This window comes from Mirounga angustirostris, unplaced genomic scaffold, assembly GCF_029215605.1.
Source record: "Mirounga angustirostris isolate CCGP_5_RB_7025 unplaced genomic scaffold, mMirAng1.0.hap1 SCAF_15, whole genome shotgun sequence".
NCBI classification, from domain to species: Eukaryota; Metazoa; Chordata; class Mammalia; order Carnivora; family Phocidae; genus Mirounga; species Mirounga angustirostris.
Genome location: NW_026991723.1, coordinates 76401474 through 76420747, shown reverse-complemented (window position 1 = coordinate 76420747; position 19274 = coordinate 76401474). Strand labels below are relative to the sequence as shown.

General features: G+C 44.9%; 1 protein-coding gene across 5 annotated transcripts in view; it reads left to right on the top strand.

The window, feature by feature from the left end:
* The window catches only part of ASTN2 (astrotactin 2), an 883583-nt gene extending 865409 nt beyond the window's left edge, over positions 1 to 18174 (top strand). For 2 of the 5 annotated variants that reach the window (XM_064579940.1, XM_064579943.1), the window contains 3 exons: positions 3955 to 6411; positions 6976 to 7153; positions 17935 to 18173. In XM_064579940.1, coding sequence (XP_064436010.1) covers positions 3955 to 4192 — 238 coding nt within the window. In that variant the 3' untranslated portion in view covers positions 4193 to 6411; positions 6976 to 7153; positions 17935 to 18173. Of the gene's footprint in view, positions 1 to 3954; positions 6412 to 6975; positions 7154 to 17934 lie in introns of all 5 variants that reach the window. The other 3 variants (XM_064579941.1, XM_045883011.3, XM_064579942.1) reach the window with 2 other exon arrangements.
* The last annotated feature ends 1100 nt before the right edge of the window (positions 18175 to 19274 follow it).

Genomic DNA, 19274 nt, shown 5'->3' with positions numbered 1-19274 from the left:
CAATGTCTAGGGCATTGAGCCTTTCAGCCTTACAACAGCCCTACAGCCTTTCAGCCTTACAACAGCCCTACAAAATAAGCATCTCTAATCCCATTTTACAAATGGGCAAATAGACTTACAGAGAAGTGACTTCCGTGATGGGCTCTGAAGCCTGTGTCCTTTCTACTGCAGTATGCTACTTTGAATCTTGGCTAACATTTACTGAGAGTAAGCAAATTACTCAAGTTATCTCTCCCCAAAACACTGCTATTACTTCCATTTTACTGATGCTGTAACTAAGAGCAGCATCGAAGAACTTGCTGGTGATCCACATAGCTATTAAGTTACAGAGCTAGGATTTGAATCTGTGATTCTAGGGCCAGGTATTTCAATTCAGCTCTGTACAATCAGGAGCTCTGGTTCTTGCTCTGCCCTTGTTACTAACTTACTGTGTTCCCTTAGACTATTTTCTCACTCTAAACCTCAGGTTCCCCATCCACTCAAAAGGAGACTTGGTTCAGCTGAGTTCCAAGATTCTCCTTGAGGAAATGGCTGGGCCTTTGGAGATAAAGCATTTGGAAATCTTGAAGGAATTTCTCTTTCCCACCTCATTTTATATTTGTAGCTTGTTTTTGTGACTGTCTGCATCAGACAGTCACTCTCCATTGCCCCTAAAATATAATACTTCACCATGACTTTGAAGAGCCTTGATGGTCTGATAACTGCCAAACTGACTAGTCTCTCACCCATTCTTTGTGCTAACCATTTCAAAGAACTGGGTGTTCAGCTTTCTCTCATCTAACTTTAGATGGGCTCTTTCCTCTGCCTCCCCATCTACCTGAAAAACCTGTCTTGTCATTGAAGTCTTGGCGCAGATGTTACATCCCTTGGGAAGATTTCTGAGCCCCCAAATTAATGATTAGGTGTCCACTTTATATATTCTCAGAGCACACAGCATGTCTCCAACTCAGCACTCTGACCCCAAATTAGAGGTTGTTAGTATTTGATGTCTCCTGCCATTGACTTACAAAGATGCTCTAGGCTTACACCAGGACAAAAATAAGGCTGATGATGGGGGGTGGTAGTGTTAATAGTGATACTTTCTAACCTGTATCAGGGACTTAAGATGTGCCAAACACGTTTCTAAGAGTTTTGCGTGTATTAATTTAATGTAATCCTCACTATAACTTTATGAGGTTGGTGAATGTTACTCCCTTTTTATAAATGAGGAAGCAGAAGGAGTAAGTAGCTTTTTTAAAAATACAGAAAAAGCAGAACAGCACCCTTGAGTACAATGATAGGAAACACTTAACATCTGGATGTGTGCCCTACCTGGTTTCTTGCTGTCAGTCTTGCCCTTCCCCCAATTAGATTCTCCTCAAGGTAGCCGGGAACATTTTTAAATAGTCCAGCTCTGAATCCGTTACTTTGCTGCTTGAAACCCTTTGATTACTCCCCTATTTACCCTCCAGACCACAATCATAGATAACATTTATTGAAGGCTTGTTACAGATTCATCAGTGCTGTTTTTGTTTTGTTTTTTAAACAAGACTTTGTGGTAGATACAGGTATTATTCCCATTTCATGGATAAGGAAACTGGATCACACCTGGTTAAATAACTCCCTCAATATCACAGAGCTGGTAAGTGGCTAAGCCAGGATTTGAACCTGCGCAGTCAGGCTCTAGAGCCTGGATGGTGTACCATTATTCTGTACAACCAACACCCCAGTTCCTAAGCTCCAATGGCCTGGCCCCTCCACTTCTCCAGTTTCCCACTGTGTCCTACTTACACACAGTATTCCCGCTGTAAATCCTCAGAACTTCTATGTAATCCCTTATCTTTATGCCTTTACCTCTGCTTCCTGTTATGCCTTTGTCTTCTTTAACTCCTACTCATTTTTGAGACTCAACACAAGTTGCCCTTCTACTAGGAAGCCTTCTTGGATATTCTCATTCCTACCTAGGCATCTTCCTCCACTTCCTTCCCCCTACGCCCCAGCCCACACCTCCTCTTATTATTGCCCCTGCTACCTGTGTTGTAATTTTCCATCTGTCTGTCTTTCACACCAAAGAGGGAGCCCCACCATAAAATAAGTGCTCAGTAAATGAGCAGTCAATGACTTTATCTCCTGTAACTTCACAACAGCCCCCCTTTTCAAGTGAAGAAACGGGTTTAGAGATGTTAAGTGAATTTCCCAAGGACACAGAGCTATTAAGGAACAGAGCAAGGGTTCAAACCAGGAGGCGAAAGAAATGAACTCCTCAAGCTCCTCGTTGAGAGGTGCCTGCCAGTGGGGAGAGAGGACTGTGGGCAGAGTGGCAACCTGAGTGTGATTATGAAGCTATGAATTCTTAGCACCTCAGGAAATATTCCACCCAAGTGGTGAACTATACAAAGAGGACTTTTTGAAAGGTACCTCATAAATCGTGCCCACAAAACATACACACAGAAGCCCAGCCCCTTTCCAGCCGCCATGCAGGTGCCTAACACAGTCTCCCATTTGTGGGGTCTGTTGTCATAAAACACCCTCCCTCCTGGGGTCTCAGAGGGGCATGGAGAGGACAGCAGGAGAGAGCTGCTCGTTTAGCCCTTGGGTATCTTGAAGATGCTGGAATGCAGAGAAAGTTGGATTCTACATGGTGACGGGCACCTTGACGGTGATGCTAATGTATGGTGTGACCCAGGAAAAGAATATCCCTTTCCCTCTCTGAGCCTCAGTTTTCACATCTTTAATAAGAGTAGGTCAGACTAGGTCAGTGGGTCCCAGTTGGGGCGATGCCCCCCCGCCCTGCAAGAAGACAATTCCCAATGTCTGGAGACAATTTCATTGCTATGACTGGGGCAAAGGAGTGCTATTGGTATTTAATAGGCAGAGGCCCAGGGATGCTGCTAAACTTCCTACAAGACAGCCCCCACAACAGAGAACAGAGAATGTCCTTAGTGCCATCATCGAGAAACCCAAGGGTCTCAGAGATCTTGCTAGCTTTAATTTTCTGTGCAGCCATCAGACCTCCTCAGGGATCCTCTCTCTGTTACTGGTTCAAGGGCTCTAGATAAGTTACTAATGATGATCACCACAGGACAGGCTGATTCTTGCTTAGACTAGTGTTCAGTTTGGCCTTGATCCCAAGACACCATCATAACAATTCTTTATAATCATAGATATCATTTATTGGGAGCTTACTCTGCACCAGGCTTTGGGCATTTCTCATGGTAGATCTTACCACCACTCATGATGCTAAGACCATCATCACTATTTTAAAGATGAGAAAAATGAGATACAGAGAAGTCTGATTTGGGGACTTAGATATTAAGGCTTTGATGAAAGATTTCCAAATTTCCTGACTGTGAGAAAAGAAAAAATATGAGAGAACTAGAGAAACACAAAAGCAGAAGTTAGAGAGGGACTTTGTGGGTATTCAGGCCTAGATCCAAATGCCCAGCCCCAATGGTCAACTTGATGTTTGACCTTGGTCACGCAATGTCATTTCTCTGAGCTGTGGGCTCCACATCCATTTGGTGTGAGTGGAAAGAACAATACGTTCAGGGCTGTTGTGAACATTACGTAAAATCTTAAAATGTAGGTAAAGCATTTACTCTGCGTCTAGTGTGGCAGGTGTCAGTAAATTTTAGTTGTGATTGCTGTTGCTGTGTATCATTATTGTAATAATTTCTTCTTGGTCAGAGTCCCAAGGCTGGTGACCTTATAATTCCTGGGACTCTCATATCTTAGAAATGAAAATTCTGAATCAAAGGTTATATGTTGCTTTCAGTTTTTACACATTGCACAATTGAAGAGGACAAATTTGGAGGTGATTTTTGAGTGTTTGAAATACCACACTCGGGCCAGGAATGGATAGGAGAGTGTTGGGACAGGAAGTCCTCATTTCTCTGTTGACCTTTATTCACCACTCAAAGTCTTAAACCTTGATCTCGGCTTCCTTCTTCATCACTGTCTCGTCCTCTCTTTCAGGAAGGCCCACCTGATCCTGCGGCGACTAGAGAGGGTGAGCAGCCACTGCTCCAGCCTCCTGCGAAGCGCTTATATCCAGAGCCGCGTGGACACCGTGCCCTACCTTTTCTGCCGCAGCGAGGAGGTCCGGCCTGCGGGTATGGTGTGGTACAGCATCCTCAAGGACACCAAAATCACATGCGAGGAGAAGATGGTGTCCATGGCCCGAAACACGTATGGGGAGTCCAAGGGCCGGTGAGGGAGGGTGCTGCCCTCCGTGAGCACAGAGACTCTCCGTGGGAGGGGGAGCAGTACTCTCATGGATCCTGGGGCCTGGGGGGGGGGCTGGGGGACAGCTGAGGATGGGCCTGGCAGATGAGGCTTGCCAGCAAGGCCAAAGCAAACTCTTTCTCTTGTGGATAGCCGACGAGAACTTTGTAACCACTGGAATTATCCGTTTTTCTCTATCTTTTATTTTTTCTAAGATCTATTTGACTCTATCCAAGTCTCTCCTTTTTAAACTTTTTCTTATGGATAGCGGTCAGTCCCGAGGCAGGAGCTTTCAGGTGGAGACCAAGCTGCCTTTGCTCTTCTTCCTTCCTCCTGCCACACTCAGCTTCCTTCCTGCAACGGACGCTGGAGGAGACCTCTGGAGAGACAATCTGACCTCTTCAGCATCAGGAAGGAGGCCCCGAGGATTGGTGCAGTGAGGAAGCTTGGGTCTTGACGACTTTTTTTTTTTTTTTCCAGACATTATTGAGTTTGCAGGACCCCTGCCTCTTCCTGCTACCTGTGGGTCTGCCCAGAGTCCCTGCAGGACTTTCCATGCATTAAAAATTCTTATTGTCTCTCTTTCTGCTTGGGGAGTGTTTCTTGCCACTGGGGGGCCTCTGTTTATTAACTTAACAGGTATTTATTGATTACCTACTATATGCTAGGCACTGGACATGCAACTAAAGAGTGAGAGGCTCCCTGCTCTCACGGAGCTTCCAGTCCAATGGAAATTGTAGAGAAGCAGTTCAGTGCCTTCAGGCTGTAGCAGGGGAAGAATGGAGGTTATTTAGACTCATTGTTGGGCCATGAGACAAACGCTGAAATGGTTCCTAAAAAAGGGATGTCTGAAGCCCAAAGGATGGGGAGGGATAAACCAGACAGAGTGCGGAAGGATGAAATGGGTCACCATGAGCAAAAGTCCAGAAATAAGAGAAAACAGAACACATTCAAGGGCTGAAAACTCTTTTTTTAAAGATTTTATTTATTTATGTATTTATATATTTTAGCAAATGTAGAGAGTGTGTGAGCAGGGGGAGTGGCAGAGGGAGAGGGAATGTCAAGTGGACTCCGCATTGAGCATGGAGCCCGACGTGGGGCTTGATCTAGCAACCCTGAGATCATGACTGATTGAAAATCAAGAGTCTGATGCTTAACAGATTGAGCCACCCAAGCATCCCATGGGCTGAAAGCACTTTCCTTTTTTTGTTTTCTTTTTTCTTTTTAAGATTTATTTATTTACTCTAAAGAGAAAGCATGCATGAGCCAGGGGAGAAGTGAAGGGAGAGAGAGAATCCTCAAGCAGACTACACGCTGAGTGCAGAGCCTGACCCTGGCTTGATTCCAAGACCCTGAGATCATGACCTGAGCCGAAATCATGAGTCGGCCACCCAACCAACTCAACCACCTAGGCGCCCCTGAAAGCACTTTCAATGACGATAGAGACCCAAGCAGCTGGAAGGAAGAAAGCTGGAGCTAGCTGGGGTGTTGGAAGTTTGGGACAGAAAGTTTGATAGTATTTGAAGTAACTGAGAGCCACCACAGAATGTTAACAGAGTGAAATGCCAAGCTTGCTGTTTAAGAAAAATTGTTTTGGCCACAGGGGTAGAAGTGGGGCTGGAGAAGGCCCCAAAAAGGGTTACTGTTGTTATTTTCCAGGCAAGAAGCGATGGCAGCTTGGATCTTGAGGTCATGGAGAGACATTCCGCCACTGGAGTCTTCTTTTAAAGGCGAATGAACTGCTTCCAATGTGTTACCTGGGAGGGTAATGATTACAAAGAGGCATTATAGATTGTTTACATTCTGGTAATAACTCCCAGGAGCTAGCTTGGTTGAGGAAGTAAGGATGTAGGTCAGGTATTCCATAATGCAAGGATGACACCTATTAGAAGAGAGTTGGGCACTATGGGAATTCAGAGAGAGGGAGACAAACTGAATACCAGTAAAACATAAGCAGTTAAAAATATGCCTACTTCTCAGTTTTGATGAGTGCCTCTGAGGTCAACAGTCCCTTTCCTGAAAATCTACATGCTGAGTCCCCCTCAACCACCACCACCTCCACCCGCCGACTCTGCTACACACGGAGAAACAAAGCCCAGGGACACTCTTCCAGACAACTCAGGTGCCTAGAGATCTGCTCAACTTCCAGCAATCTAAACTCAAAGATACTCTTTCAAGAAGTTTTATTATAATTGGATTTACATTTCTGTAAGTATGTAGGTGGAGTTTAGATGAATTAATTTCTCCTATAGTGTTGCTGAGTCTTTTACTCTTAGGCATAATATAGTAAGAGAGGAACAAATTTCTTAGAAAGAAAAGGAAGAAAAGTAATAGTTTTTTCATTGAACACTTGCCTATCTTTGTTAGTTGCCTGTCTTAGTTTCGGTATAATAGAACACTGGTGTAAACAACACAGATTTGTTTCTCATAGTTCTGGCACTGGCAAGTCCCAAGATCAGGGTGCCGACAGATTGAGTGTCTGGTGAGAACCTCCTGGTTCATAAACAGCTGTCTTCTTGCTGTGTCTTCACACGGTAGAAGGGAGGAGGGAGCGCTCTGGGGTCTCTCCAATAAAGACACTAATCCTGTTCAAGAGGCTCCCCCCTCATGACCTAATCACCTCCCAGAGGCACCACCTCCTAATACCATCACACTAGGGATTAGGTTTCAACATAGGAATTTTAGGGGGACACCAGTATTCAGTATATATCATTGCCACATGTCAAGCCCTGTTCTAAATTCCTCTCCTGTATACCCTTTCCTGAACCCTAGGTCCCTGGCCTTCGCTGAGTCACCCCATTGTTGTAGCTTTCCATTGTCTTGACCCATCCTGAGGAAAAAATTAGCTCAACAGTTGCAGAAAATTAAACTCCCCAGTGTGCTGGGGCTGTGGTCTGAGCCTGATTAAGTTGACTCTGTCTCTGTCGCCATTCACCAGCTATTACCTTGGGTAAGTAACCTGCCATCAGAATCTTGGTTTTCTCATCAACAAAATGGGGTTAGTAATAGTCCCACATTGTGGGGTTATTATGAGGCTTGAACAAGATAAGAACTATAATGTGTTCAGCACAATGTACAGTAGGGTCTTTTTTTTCTTTTATTAGATAATATGCATAATGCTTTGAATCTTGGAGAGATGACAGGGAAGTTTTGTCTGCGAGAGACCTAGAGAATTCTGATTAAGAGAAGGAATTAATGATTAGCAGTCCTATGCGGTATGTGAACTGTAAATAGTATCAAAAGTTTAACTCAGGGAGAAGCGCTGTGATGGCAGAACTTAACGCAATGCAAGAGCCCGAGGAGAGGTGTGTGGCTTTCTCTGAGGCTCTCATAGACAGCTGTGGCCTTGGATAGCTGCTCAGTTGGCCAAAGTTGGCTGGCACCTGAGAATATATGCCATCAGCCTGTCCCCAACTCACTCAGCTGCTCATGCTCTCTCTGGTTTCGACCCCTTTTCCTGGCACTGTGGAGCCTTGTTGTTCTTCCCAGCCACTGTTAAGTCTCTCCAGAGTGGGATTCTAGAAGCTTGGAGAGACAGGTGTGTGTGTTTGTGCCCTGCCACGGCAGGGAAGTTGGTCAGACCAATATTTGTTAAGACGTTTCATGGGAAAAAGAAACAGGAAAATTCTTGAAGTACAGATGAGGCTGCTGGGTTGAGCACCCTGGCCTCCCCGTGGCTGGATTGATCCACGTGCCGCCATGGAAAATGCCCAGGGAGCTCCCGCCCCACTCTGCTGACAAAGATGGGACGTTTTGTATGGCCTCCACCACTGAAGAAAGGTGTGTGTGCAAGGTGCCCAGGAAATCACCCCGGCATGACTTTCTCCTCCTGTATGGTTGAGGAGGTACTTCTCCAGGCAGCCTTCATGATAAAGAGGGGTCTGCATAGACAAATGCTGACAACTACAATTTAGGGAGTCCTCATCACATCAGTGACTACACACTGATCTCATGTAACCATGTGCAAAAGAGCCATGTGCTAGTATTGCCATTTTCCCGTTAAAGAAAGTGAGGTTTAAACCAGTTGAATAACCTCCAAATCCTATAGTTAGTGATGATACTGAGATACTGACATCCAAACTTGGACAGATGAAGTAATTCAAACCAGTGATAACTGTGCTTCCTGGGAACAAATAGATACAGTGCCCTTCTTCTCCACCCCAAGTCGAAAACTACGTCCTTCTACCTTCCAGCCAAAACCTGAGGACTGATTCCCAGATTTGGAGTGCTGACATGAACAAGACCTGGAGCCTGCCTTTAAGAAACTCTTGGAATGTAGCTAATTTAATATGATATAATCAGACACTTTAGAGTCAAGCCAATCTGGGTTTAAGTATTGGCTGTACAGTTTACAGCGAGGAGGGGTTGGACATTGAGAGAAATTTCTAAGGCAAACTCAGCAGGTCTTGCTGATTAAGAGGCTCAAGTTAGCTGACATTACCTTAACCTCTCTAAGCCCCACTTTCTTTATCTATAAAGGGGACAAATACATTGTGTGGAAGGACTGTTGGAAAGATTATATTAGCTAATGTATACAAAGCCATTAGGTGCTTGAAAACAAAAGCTCTCAATAAATAGTTACTACAACAGCTTATTTACACAAGAAAGGATAGACCCGATTAACTCTGCCATTGAAAGACAGCCATCAGGAAAGCCTTCACAGTCAAGGATGTGTAAGAAACAGCAATCTATGAAAGAGTGCATCATATTTGAGAGATGGTGAGCAACTGCTGTGGAATGAAAGATGGAGGGTGTTTGGAGAGGTTGGCAGAGCAGAATATATTGGCCACTGGAAGGCATTGGATTGAAAGCAGGGTGTGACATAGGCAGATAAGCATTTTGAAAAGACCCCTCTGGCTGCATGAATAGGAAAGTAGAGAGAAGGGAAAGAGCCAGTAGCACAGAGACTAGGTAGGGTAGGGTACAGTAGGATAGGATGGGATGGGATGGGATGGGATAGGAAAATAGATAAATGTTTAGGAGGAAGATGGGAACCCCTGCGTTAGGGTCATTGCAATAGTAAGGCTGGATCTGAGTGATATTAAGGAGCTTGACTCAGTAGAACTTGCTAACTAAGAGGCCTGGGGACTTGGGTCTTCCCTTTCCCCTCTGGTGTCTGAGTGTTAGAATGGGCAGAACATGGGACATGTAGTGGTGATAAATCCACTTGGGCTTAATGGACAGTACATGGGTGAGTAATAATTTGTATTATGCAGATGTGGTTATCAGAATATAAGAATGCCAAGAATATCATTTAGCTTTATGTGGAAATCATGCATGGACCTATGTGTAACTACATGAATGTGGTATGACATCCAAATGCAAGTATATGAACCATACTGAGGGGCTGTGTAAAGCCAGTGTAGACTTTTGTGGAAAAGAATGTAGATTTAAGAGTGCTGGATCCTTTCTCCTCATCCTCTTCTCCCTCCCCCTCCTCATCCTCTTCTTCTTCCTCCTCCTTTTTCTCACTTCTAGTCTTGCCTCTATGGTAGAGTGGCTGTGTGGCCTTTAGCAAGCTATTCACCCTCTGTGGGCCTTGGGTTCTCCATATGCCCCCACCACACAGAGGAAGATGTGTCATGGACCTGAGGGATTAAATTAGATGATAACTTAGGTACGATAACATTTTTCACTTCTCTCTCCCTTTTATCTTCACTACCTTCCATTGAAGTTGACAGTGAGAGAATTAATGGCTCCATCTGGCCAATCTAGAGAAGGGTAAGGTCCCAGCAAGTCTGGGGCAGAGTCTGGATCCCCAGCCAACTCCACTGGCCTAAAGACAACTCACATCCCTCTTGTGATCATACAAGACACTCGTTGGTACAGCCTTGGACAAGTGACAACCTCTGTGTGCCTTGGTGTTCTCCTCTGCCAATTAGGGGAAATAATAGCAGCCCTCATAAGATTTTAGTGAGGGTGGGTCAACATATGTCAGATACTTAGAATAGTACCTGGTGTGTAACAAGTACTATAGAAGTGTTAGTTATTATTGTCATTCTTGTACTCAACAACCTACTTTACAGCCACACTGAAAAAATCTCAAACAATGTCCTCTCACACCTTCCCTCTCAGCCTTTGCATATGCTATTCTCTCTGTGGAGAATGCCCTCCCAGCCTACGCAGATCCAGCGAAAATGTCTTTCACTGCCTCCCTAAGACCTCTTGCCTCTCCCAGAAGGAGTTGGTAACTCTTACCTCTGGGGTCTTACAGTGAGGACTTCCCCGCCTCCATTCCAGCATTTTCCTCTCTCAGTGTCATTGTCCCCCATAGGACAATGAGCAACACAAGGGCATGGTCTGGGTAGGATTCTCTTTGTACCCTGGAGTCTTGCACTGGACATAGCTCATGGCTAGCATCCCACAAAATTGAGCTTGATGCCTAGAATGAGGAGACCCTGAGGGAGGATCCCAGGAAGCATATCCCCTGAGAGCAGTGACCTTCCGATTTGCCATCACTGCAGCATATGAGGGCCTGCAGAGAAGGCTGCAGCCAAACAAAACCCATGGGCTTTGTATGGGGGTGTGCTTTTTAATTGGCCTCTGCCCATAAAACTGCCAGACCCTGAAAGGCACTCACTGTCTGTCTGCCTTTGGCAACTTCACTGCCTGTGTTTGTACACGCTATAGCTGAAGTCAAGCTGCCGTTTTCCTGTTTTATGGGAGTTGGCAGCAGGAGAGTACGAGGGGCCACAGGTGTGCTCTGCTGGACAAGTGTGTGTGGGGTGGGGTGGGGGGGTGAGAGAGAGAGAGAGAGAAGGAAGAAAAGGAAGGGAAAGAAAGAGACAAAGAAAGAAAAGAAGGGGGGGCACCGAGGTGGCTCAGTTGGTTGGGTGACTGCTTTCAGCTCGGGTCATGATCCCAGGGTCCTGGGATCGAGCCCCGCATCGGGCTCCCTGCTCAACAGGGGGCCTGTTTCTCCCTCTCGCATTGCTTGTGCTCTCCTGCTCTTTGTCTGCCAAATAAATTAAATAAATAAATAAATAAATAAATAAATAAATAAATAAATAAATAAATAAATAAATAAATAAAATCTTAAGAAAAAGAGAGAAGAAGGAAGGGAGGAGGGAAGGCAGGAAGGCGGGAAGGGAGGTAGGGAGGGAGGAAGGAAGGAAAGAAAGAAAGAAAAGATAAAGAGGCAAGGGAGGAGGTTGTCAGTTCAGGTAGCAGTGAATGCCCCATGGGAGATTTTGCACCCAGCTCTGACACTAAAATGCTGTGGGACCTTGGGCCAGTCTCTCCTCAGTCTTACCCTCAGGGTCTTTTCATGAACAGATTGGTGGGACTGGGACTTCTCTGAAAAATCCTTCTGTTCTAATATTCTAGGATTCTCAAGTCCTCAAGGCCCACAATTGGAAATGGAGGGAATAAACATCCCTTCATATTTGTAGAAGACGCTGATGTTTACCAAGCACATTCCCAGAGAAGTGTTACTTATTTCAGGAAAGTTGCTCTGACCATATACCCCAAATTCAGGATAGGTCCTTCTCCATTTGGTTCTTACCATACCCATACATCTGTGATGCTTCGACCTAACCCTTTGAGTTCTAATTATCCCTTTAAGTTTCTGTTTTCCCTTAAGATGTCACCTCCTCGGTAGGGCCATGTTTTATACGTCCTGTGCCCAGGTCAGGTTGAAGCAGATGTTAGGTGCTCAGGAAACGTGTGCCGATTTGAGTCTTCTAGGACGGGGTTCATGAAGCCTGTCCTATGCAGGCTTTGTACTTTGGTGAGAGGAAACTGAGGCTGGACTTGTGTTCACACAGGGTCTCCCCACCAGAGCAGGTCTTTGGGCATCTCTCTTCTGACCCTGAGAGAAATCCCCTTTAGGCTCTGCCAAGAGGTCCACTCATGGGGTGGCTGTGTTGCCCTGGAGGACCAAGGAGACCGTCTGGGAAGGAACTGGTGAAGTCTGTTCAAATGTGAGGCCTCTGCATTCTCCCCTTGGTCAGAGAGGCTGGTCTCATGGAGATTCAGATTAGAATGACCAATTACAGTAACAACAAGAGAAATAATTACCATTTGATGGGCGTTTTCCACAGCCAGGGTCTGTGCCAAGCATGTTAGTTGTAGTATCTCATTTAGGTGTCACTCATGTCCCGTAACCCAGCTGTTGGCATCCCCATTTTACAGAACAAGTCCTGAGGCACAGGGAGGGTAGGTGATGTGCCTAGAGTGATATTGTCAGTAAGGAGCTGGGATGGAGTTCTCATTTAAGATGTGGTGACTCTGCAGCTCTGTTCTCAGAACCACTCCAGAGCATTTCTAAAATTCTCCCATTTTAGAAATGAGAAGACTGAGGGCCAGGAAGGAAAAAGTACTTGTCCAAGGTCATGCAGCTGGCAAAACCAAGAGTGGAATATTCCTTGATTTTTATCTCTAGTGCTTTCCTGACCCCTGGGTAACCCCAGGCCCATCCTCTTTCCTGACGTCTTTGCAGGTTGGGAGGGGCAGGGAAGAAAGCCTTAACCTCTGCTCAAGAAGAAAGGCCAGTGCCAAGTGTGGCCAGCCTTCCCAGGAGGTTTTGTAGTACAAATACCAGCCTGGTTGCAGTTCACTAGGTTTTATGGTCAGGGATGACGTCGATTCTTCACTCACTTGTAAGCTATTCTACTCCACAGTCCATGATCGGCCTTCCCCAGAGCAGAGGGAGAGGCATGTGTTTAGAGGTGCTGTCTGTAGCGATCAGCAAGGCTGGTCTTGCTCTATCAGAAAGTAAAAGCATGACTGATTGGCTGTATGGCTTTGGGCTAATTTCTTCCCCTCTTTGGATCTTGGTCTCCCATGCAATATAATTTGGAGCATTGGACTGAAACATCCAAATGCCTGGGAGCTTGGGGGAAATACAGATTGCTGGCCCCACTCACTGAGACTCCAGTTGAGTAAGTCATGGGAGACACCTGAGAATCTATATTTTTGCAAGTTTCCTAGGGTGACTCTGATGTTTTCCTTGTTTAAGAACCATAGATCGGGATGATTTTCAAGAACCTTTGCAACCAAAGAAGAGAGTTTGTGAGCTTATATGGAGAATACACTGAAGCTCAATCTCACCTTCGGATTTGTCATAGGAAACGTGCAGCTGAAGGAATGGGCTCCTTTGTTGGGGTTCAAGAAAACAGAGTGGAAACAAGAGATTTCCCGGAGAGGCCAGTTTTGTCTCCCTATTTTAAAACAGGCTGTTTTTTTGTATGTGAGGTGGTGAACTTTCCATCACCAGAGAGGTACAAATTGACAGTCAACCAAGTTGAGGTTCAGGTCCCTGTGTCAAGGAACAAAATAACTACAGAAAGAACTGTTAAAGGATAGAGTAATTCTGAGGAATGAATATTGGCCTCCAGAGTAAGACAAACTTGGAATTAAATTCGAGCTTCCTCAAACATGGGCACTTCACAGACCTGGAATTCCGTCTCCTCACCAGAAAACCCGGAATCATCAGTTTCACCTACTTCACTGGGGCATTCATTGTAGAGAAGGCATTATCAATAAATAAAAAGGGCCTGGCATAGGCGCAAAGTAGGTGCTCAGTAAAGTCTTGTGGTTTGTTTTTTTCTTGAGTTTTCAGTTGGTCATTCCTTTGGCATCACTATTAGATCCAAGAAAACCTAACTTCAGGGAGAAAGCTTCTCACTTAGCCATGTGTTCTGTTACATAAGACACTGGGGCCTGTACTAGAAACAAAATCAACAAACAAAAACACAGCAAAGGATGATTATTGAGCAGCAGAGGTTTCCATGGTTGGCTAGGGCCATGGGGCATGGGCCACAGATGAGAATTTTTCACCCTTGTTCCTTTTAAGTCTTCAAGGGAAACTTCCAGTTGGGGATGGGCCAAGCTCAGAGCTCACTCAGCACATCTGTAATTGGGTTAATGGTACTTGGACGTGTTTAATCTATTTGTCCCAGTATCAGTGGGATATGTAACACTCATGGAACATGCTGCAGCCCTTGATGCTGGTCAAAAACAACACGCCATCTCCAAGCAGGAGTGACACAGGCAAGGGTGACACTGGACTCCGTAGCCTCCCTCATTGCCCAAGCACTCCACAGTGCAATTTCAAGTTTAAGTATCACCATATTGTGCCCCTGTTCATACCCAATTATTTTTTATCTCATGCCTTATACCCAAATAATGCCAAGTTTCTTGAAATTCCCTGCCCATTCCTTATTTTTCTAGACCTCCATAATTTTGCTCATCCAATCACAGCACACTCTTGACACCTTTTTTTTTTTTTTCCTACCTAGCTCTGTTAGGTGTTTGCAATACTCCTCAGCAACACCCCCCCCTTTTTTTTCAGGGAGAAGGGGGAAACCACCTCTGCCCCATTGGGTATGGTCTTGGTGGAACTTAAACTGTTATATCTCCCACTGAAGACGGGAGCATGTGACCTGCATGTACCAACTAGAGTCTCATTCCCAGGACTCGGAGTCTTGAGCAGAGTGGTACTAGAGAGGAACAGTTGGAGTTTGTAGAGCCTGGGAACAATTTTTTTAAAAATTTTTAAGTTATTATTATTATTATTTTTTTTAGTGTTCAGTGATTCATTAGTTGCATATAATACCCAGTGCTCATCACCATACGTGCCCTCCTTAATACCCATCATCCAGTTATCCCATCCTCCCACCCCCCCCCCCCTTCTGGAACGCTCAGTTTGGTTCCTGGAGTCCAGAGTCTCTCATGGTTTACCTCCCTCTCTGATTTTTTCCCATTTAGTTTTCCCTCCCTTCGCCTGTCGTCCTCCACACTATTCCTTATGTTCCACATATGAGGGAAATCATATGATAACTGTTTTTCTCTGCTTGACTTATTTAGCATAATCCCCTCCAGTTCCATCCACATTGATGCAAATGGTGGGTATTCATCCTTTCTGATGGCTGAGTAATATTCCATTGTATATATGAACCACATCTTTATCCATTCATCTGTTGAAGGGCATCCCGGTTCCTTCCACAGTTTGGCTATCGTGGACATTGCTGCTATGAACATTGGGGTGCATGTGCTCCTTCTTTTCCCTGTGTCTGTATCTTTGGGCTAAATACCTAGTAGTGCAATTGCTGGGTCATAGGGTAGCTCTATTTTTAACTTGAAGAACCTCCATACTGTTTTCCAGAGTGGCTGTACCAGCTTGCATTCCCACCAACAGTGTAAGAGGGTTCCCCTTTCTCCACATCTTCGCCAAAACTTGTTGTTTCCTGTCTTGTTAATTTTAGTAAGGTGGTATCTCATTGTGGTTTTGATTTGTATTTCCCTGATGGCCAGTGATGTTGAACATTTTCTCATGTGTCTGTTAGCCATTTGTATATCTTCTTTGGAGAAGTATCTGTTCATGTCTTCTGCCCACTTCTTGACTAGATTATTTGTTTTTTGGGTGTTGAGTTTAAGCAGTTCTTTATGGATCTTGGACACCAGACCTTTACCCATAATGTCATTTGCAAATATCTTCTCCTATTCTGTGAGTTGCCTCTTAGTTTTGTTGACTGTTTCCTTTGCTTTTGGGCACAATTTTTGAGCTCTTCTTGCCACTGAGCCCCTGAAACAGCCTGGCTTTCAGACTCTTTTGAGTCTCATTTTCCAGCCTTCCCTCACAGATAGAAACCTATGGGCCATGCTCCTCGAAATGCTTGCAATGAGTTCTCTCTGTGCCAAATTCTGTTGCTGTCACTTGCAACCTATGATCCTGGCACATATACTTAACCATGGTCCATGAGTGTTTTCTTTGGGAAGTCTTCCTTGAAGTCTCAAATAGAGGGCTTATTCATGATATTGCTATGGAAGACTTAGGATGTGTTTGCTTTTATGCTGTGGTCAGGCATCACAAAGGCTGGGTACTTGTCCCCTCCTCTGAGATCCCCAAGTGCCAGGGATCACTTCTATGTTAGCCCCACCAGAGCATATCAGAAAGGTTTGGGTCTATGACTGTCTCCCCAAAGGTTGCACTGTCCCCAACAACAGTGCAGTGTTTCATTCACCGCTGGGCCTCTGCAGCCGCACATGGTGCCTGATGCTGAATAAATGTGTACTGAACTGAATTGACTTGCTTTTTGGGATTCCTTACAAAACAGTCTCAGCCTTAAATCCAAAACTGCTTTGCAAACTAACCCAAACAGTGTTGCGTTTGGGAAAGCAAAGAGAAAAAATGGTTGCGAAAAAAATTGCAATGGATGTGTGTTTTGATTCAATGAAACATTCTTTTGCTGTTGGCCTACTTGAAAAAAAAAGATCACATTCTAGCAGTATCCATGACCCACCAAGGGCTTTGGTGACTGGATGGAAAGATTTCATCTAGGCGTGCTTGTAAAAATCCCAGTGAAAGGGATTCCCATTCCCTCCCTCTCTCTACACCCTCCTGTCTTCCCATAAGAAGCCTTAATGGACCCTCTGTGCAACCCTGACATGATGGAAACTGCAAAGAGATGGAATTTCCATATTGGAAAGAAAATAGAAGAATGTTATTCCTCTTACTCTAGCCCTGGAACTGGGAAACCATCCCCAGGTGGGAGAAGGGGCTGTGTGAGGAAAGGAAGTAGAACAGGAGAGGAAAAGGCAGCAGGGGTTGAGATGATGGGATGCCAGGCCTCCAGATGTCTGTGCCTTGCAGATGCATCAGCCATGGCTTGGCCCGCACATCTGGGAGCTAATCATCACCATGGCTCCCATCTGGAGAGCACTTTATAGGTCATGGAGTCCTCCCACTGATGTCTCTAGTCAGATTCCCACAGCAAAGTGGTCAGAGCAGATATCATTAGCCCCATTTGACCAATGAGGCTCCTAAAGTTGTCACATGCCTTTGCTTTAGGCTATGATAACAAGAGCAATGACAGTGATAATGTAGCCAACACTTACAAAGCACTCGCTGTGGGACAGGTACTGGTCTGTTGCATTTTGCCTCTGTAGCATTGGTCATTGAATCTACATGGCATTTCTCCAAGATGGGTGTTTTTACCCCCACTTTACAGACAAGGGGAGCAAGTTGCACAAGGGACTAGCAACATTCCTAAGATCATACAGAGAGCAAGTGGCGGAGTCAGGATTCAAACCCAGGCAGTTTGCCTCCCAGATTGGTGTCCTCCACCATCATGTCTTGCCTGCCCACCTGCCTGCCTGTCAAGGCTGGGAAGGGAAAGAGGTCTGACTCCTAATTTCACTTCTCTGCTTGTAGCATTATGTGAAGATCAAAGCGTGGTTCTGGTAGGAGACGTTCATTCACTCAGACATGTACTGGGTCACTACAGTGACCCAGTGCTGGGTCGGACAGTGGGGATACAGTTGAGGGAAAGTGGTTTTCCCATCCCATTCCAGTTGGTTGTAAGTGATGTGAGCATGGTGACCATTCTGTCTCCAGCTCCTAATGGCCCATTCTGGACACTCTTCATCCATATGTGTTGAATTTTAAATTCTTTTTTTTTTAAAGATTTTTTAATTTATTTGAGAGAGAGAATGAGAGAGAGAGAGCACATGAGAGGGGGGAGGGTCAGAGGGAGAAGCAGACCCCCCTCTGAGCAGGGAGTCCGATGCGGGACTCGATCCCGGGACTCCAGGATCATGACCTGAGCCAAAGGCAGTCGCTTAACCAACTGAGCCACCCAGGCGCCCATCCATATGTGTTGAATGAGTAAATTGTCCCTGCTCTCGAGCAGTTAGTTGACAGTCTAAAGCAGACCTACCGATGGATGGGTCTACATTCATTTTTATTGCATCTTATGTAATTATAATTACATATTATGTATGTTACAGAGTGTTGAGAGCTACAGTGTGGTCTGGACATGGAATGGATGAGCGTGAATGTGGGAGGTTTTCCGGCACTGGTGGTAGCTCAGCAAACCTGAAACAGAGAGGTATTATAGGCGGAGGACCATCAGATAAGGCTGGACAGGTAAGCAACGACCTGTGCTGAAAAGTTGGGCATTATCGTACGGGACAGAGATCAGCAAACTTTTTTCCTTAAAGGGTCAGAGTGTACATGTTTTAGGCTTTGTGGGCCACATGGTCTCTATCACAACTATTCCCTTCTGGTATAGAAATGGTATGGAAATGAATGGGCATAGCCAGTAAAGTTTTATTTTCAAAAATAGATGGTAGGCTGGATTTGGCCTGTAGGCTATAGCTTGCCAATCCCTGTTGTAGGGTGTTGGGTGACATTGATGCAGTACAACCAGATTAGGTCTCCCTCCGCCCTTTATAAGTACTTCTTGAGTGCCTACCGTGCACCATGTACAGTAGCAATTTCTTCATTCTTGTTGCTTATATTGCAGAGGGGCAGAAAGAATCCATTACAGCAGAATGACCGGTGCTGTGATGGATGGAAACAAACAGGGTCATGAGGTCACAGAGACTCAAATTTGGGAAGGCTGGCCACATACCACACTATTCCAAGGAAGTAATATCTGAACTCTGGCACAAAGGTTGAGTCAGAGTGAATTAAGTAAAAAAACTGCTCCAGATAAATAAAGGCTGGGGAGTGACCGAGGACTTGTGAGTTTAGAAGGACTAAAAGGAATTCAGCGTACCTGTAGCCTTGACTGTGGTAGGAAGGGTGACAGGAATTGAGGCTGAACATCCAATAGAAATACAATGTGAGTCACATGTAATTTTAAGTTTTCTGGTAGCCACATTTAGAAATTAAAAAGAAACAAGTGAAGGTAAATTTAATAATATTTTTTTAACTCAAAATAATCCAAAATACTATTGTCTCAACATGTGATCAATATGAACAACAGTTAATGAAATTTTACATTATTATTATTATTATTATTATTATTATTATTATTATTATTAGGTACAAAGTCTTTAACATTCAGTGTGGAGTTTCCACTTACAGCACATCTTAATTCAGACTGCCTGAGTTTCAAGTGCTCAGTAGCCACAGGGTTCTAGGGCCTGCTGCGTTGGACAGCGCCAGACTAGGTCATTCAGAGCCATGTGCACCATCCATGGAGTCTGGGCTTTAGTATAAGTGCAATGGGATTTTTATGTATCGTTCTGGGAGCAGGATAGTTATCGTTAAGTTTTTGGGCTCCTTCTGGCCAATTGCATTGAGGTAGGAGCTCAAAAATAAAAAAGCAAAAAGCAGAAGA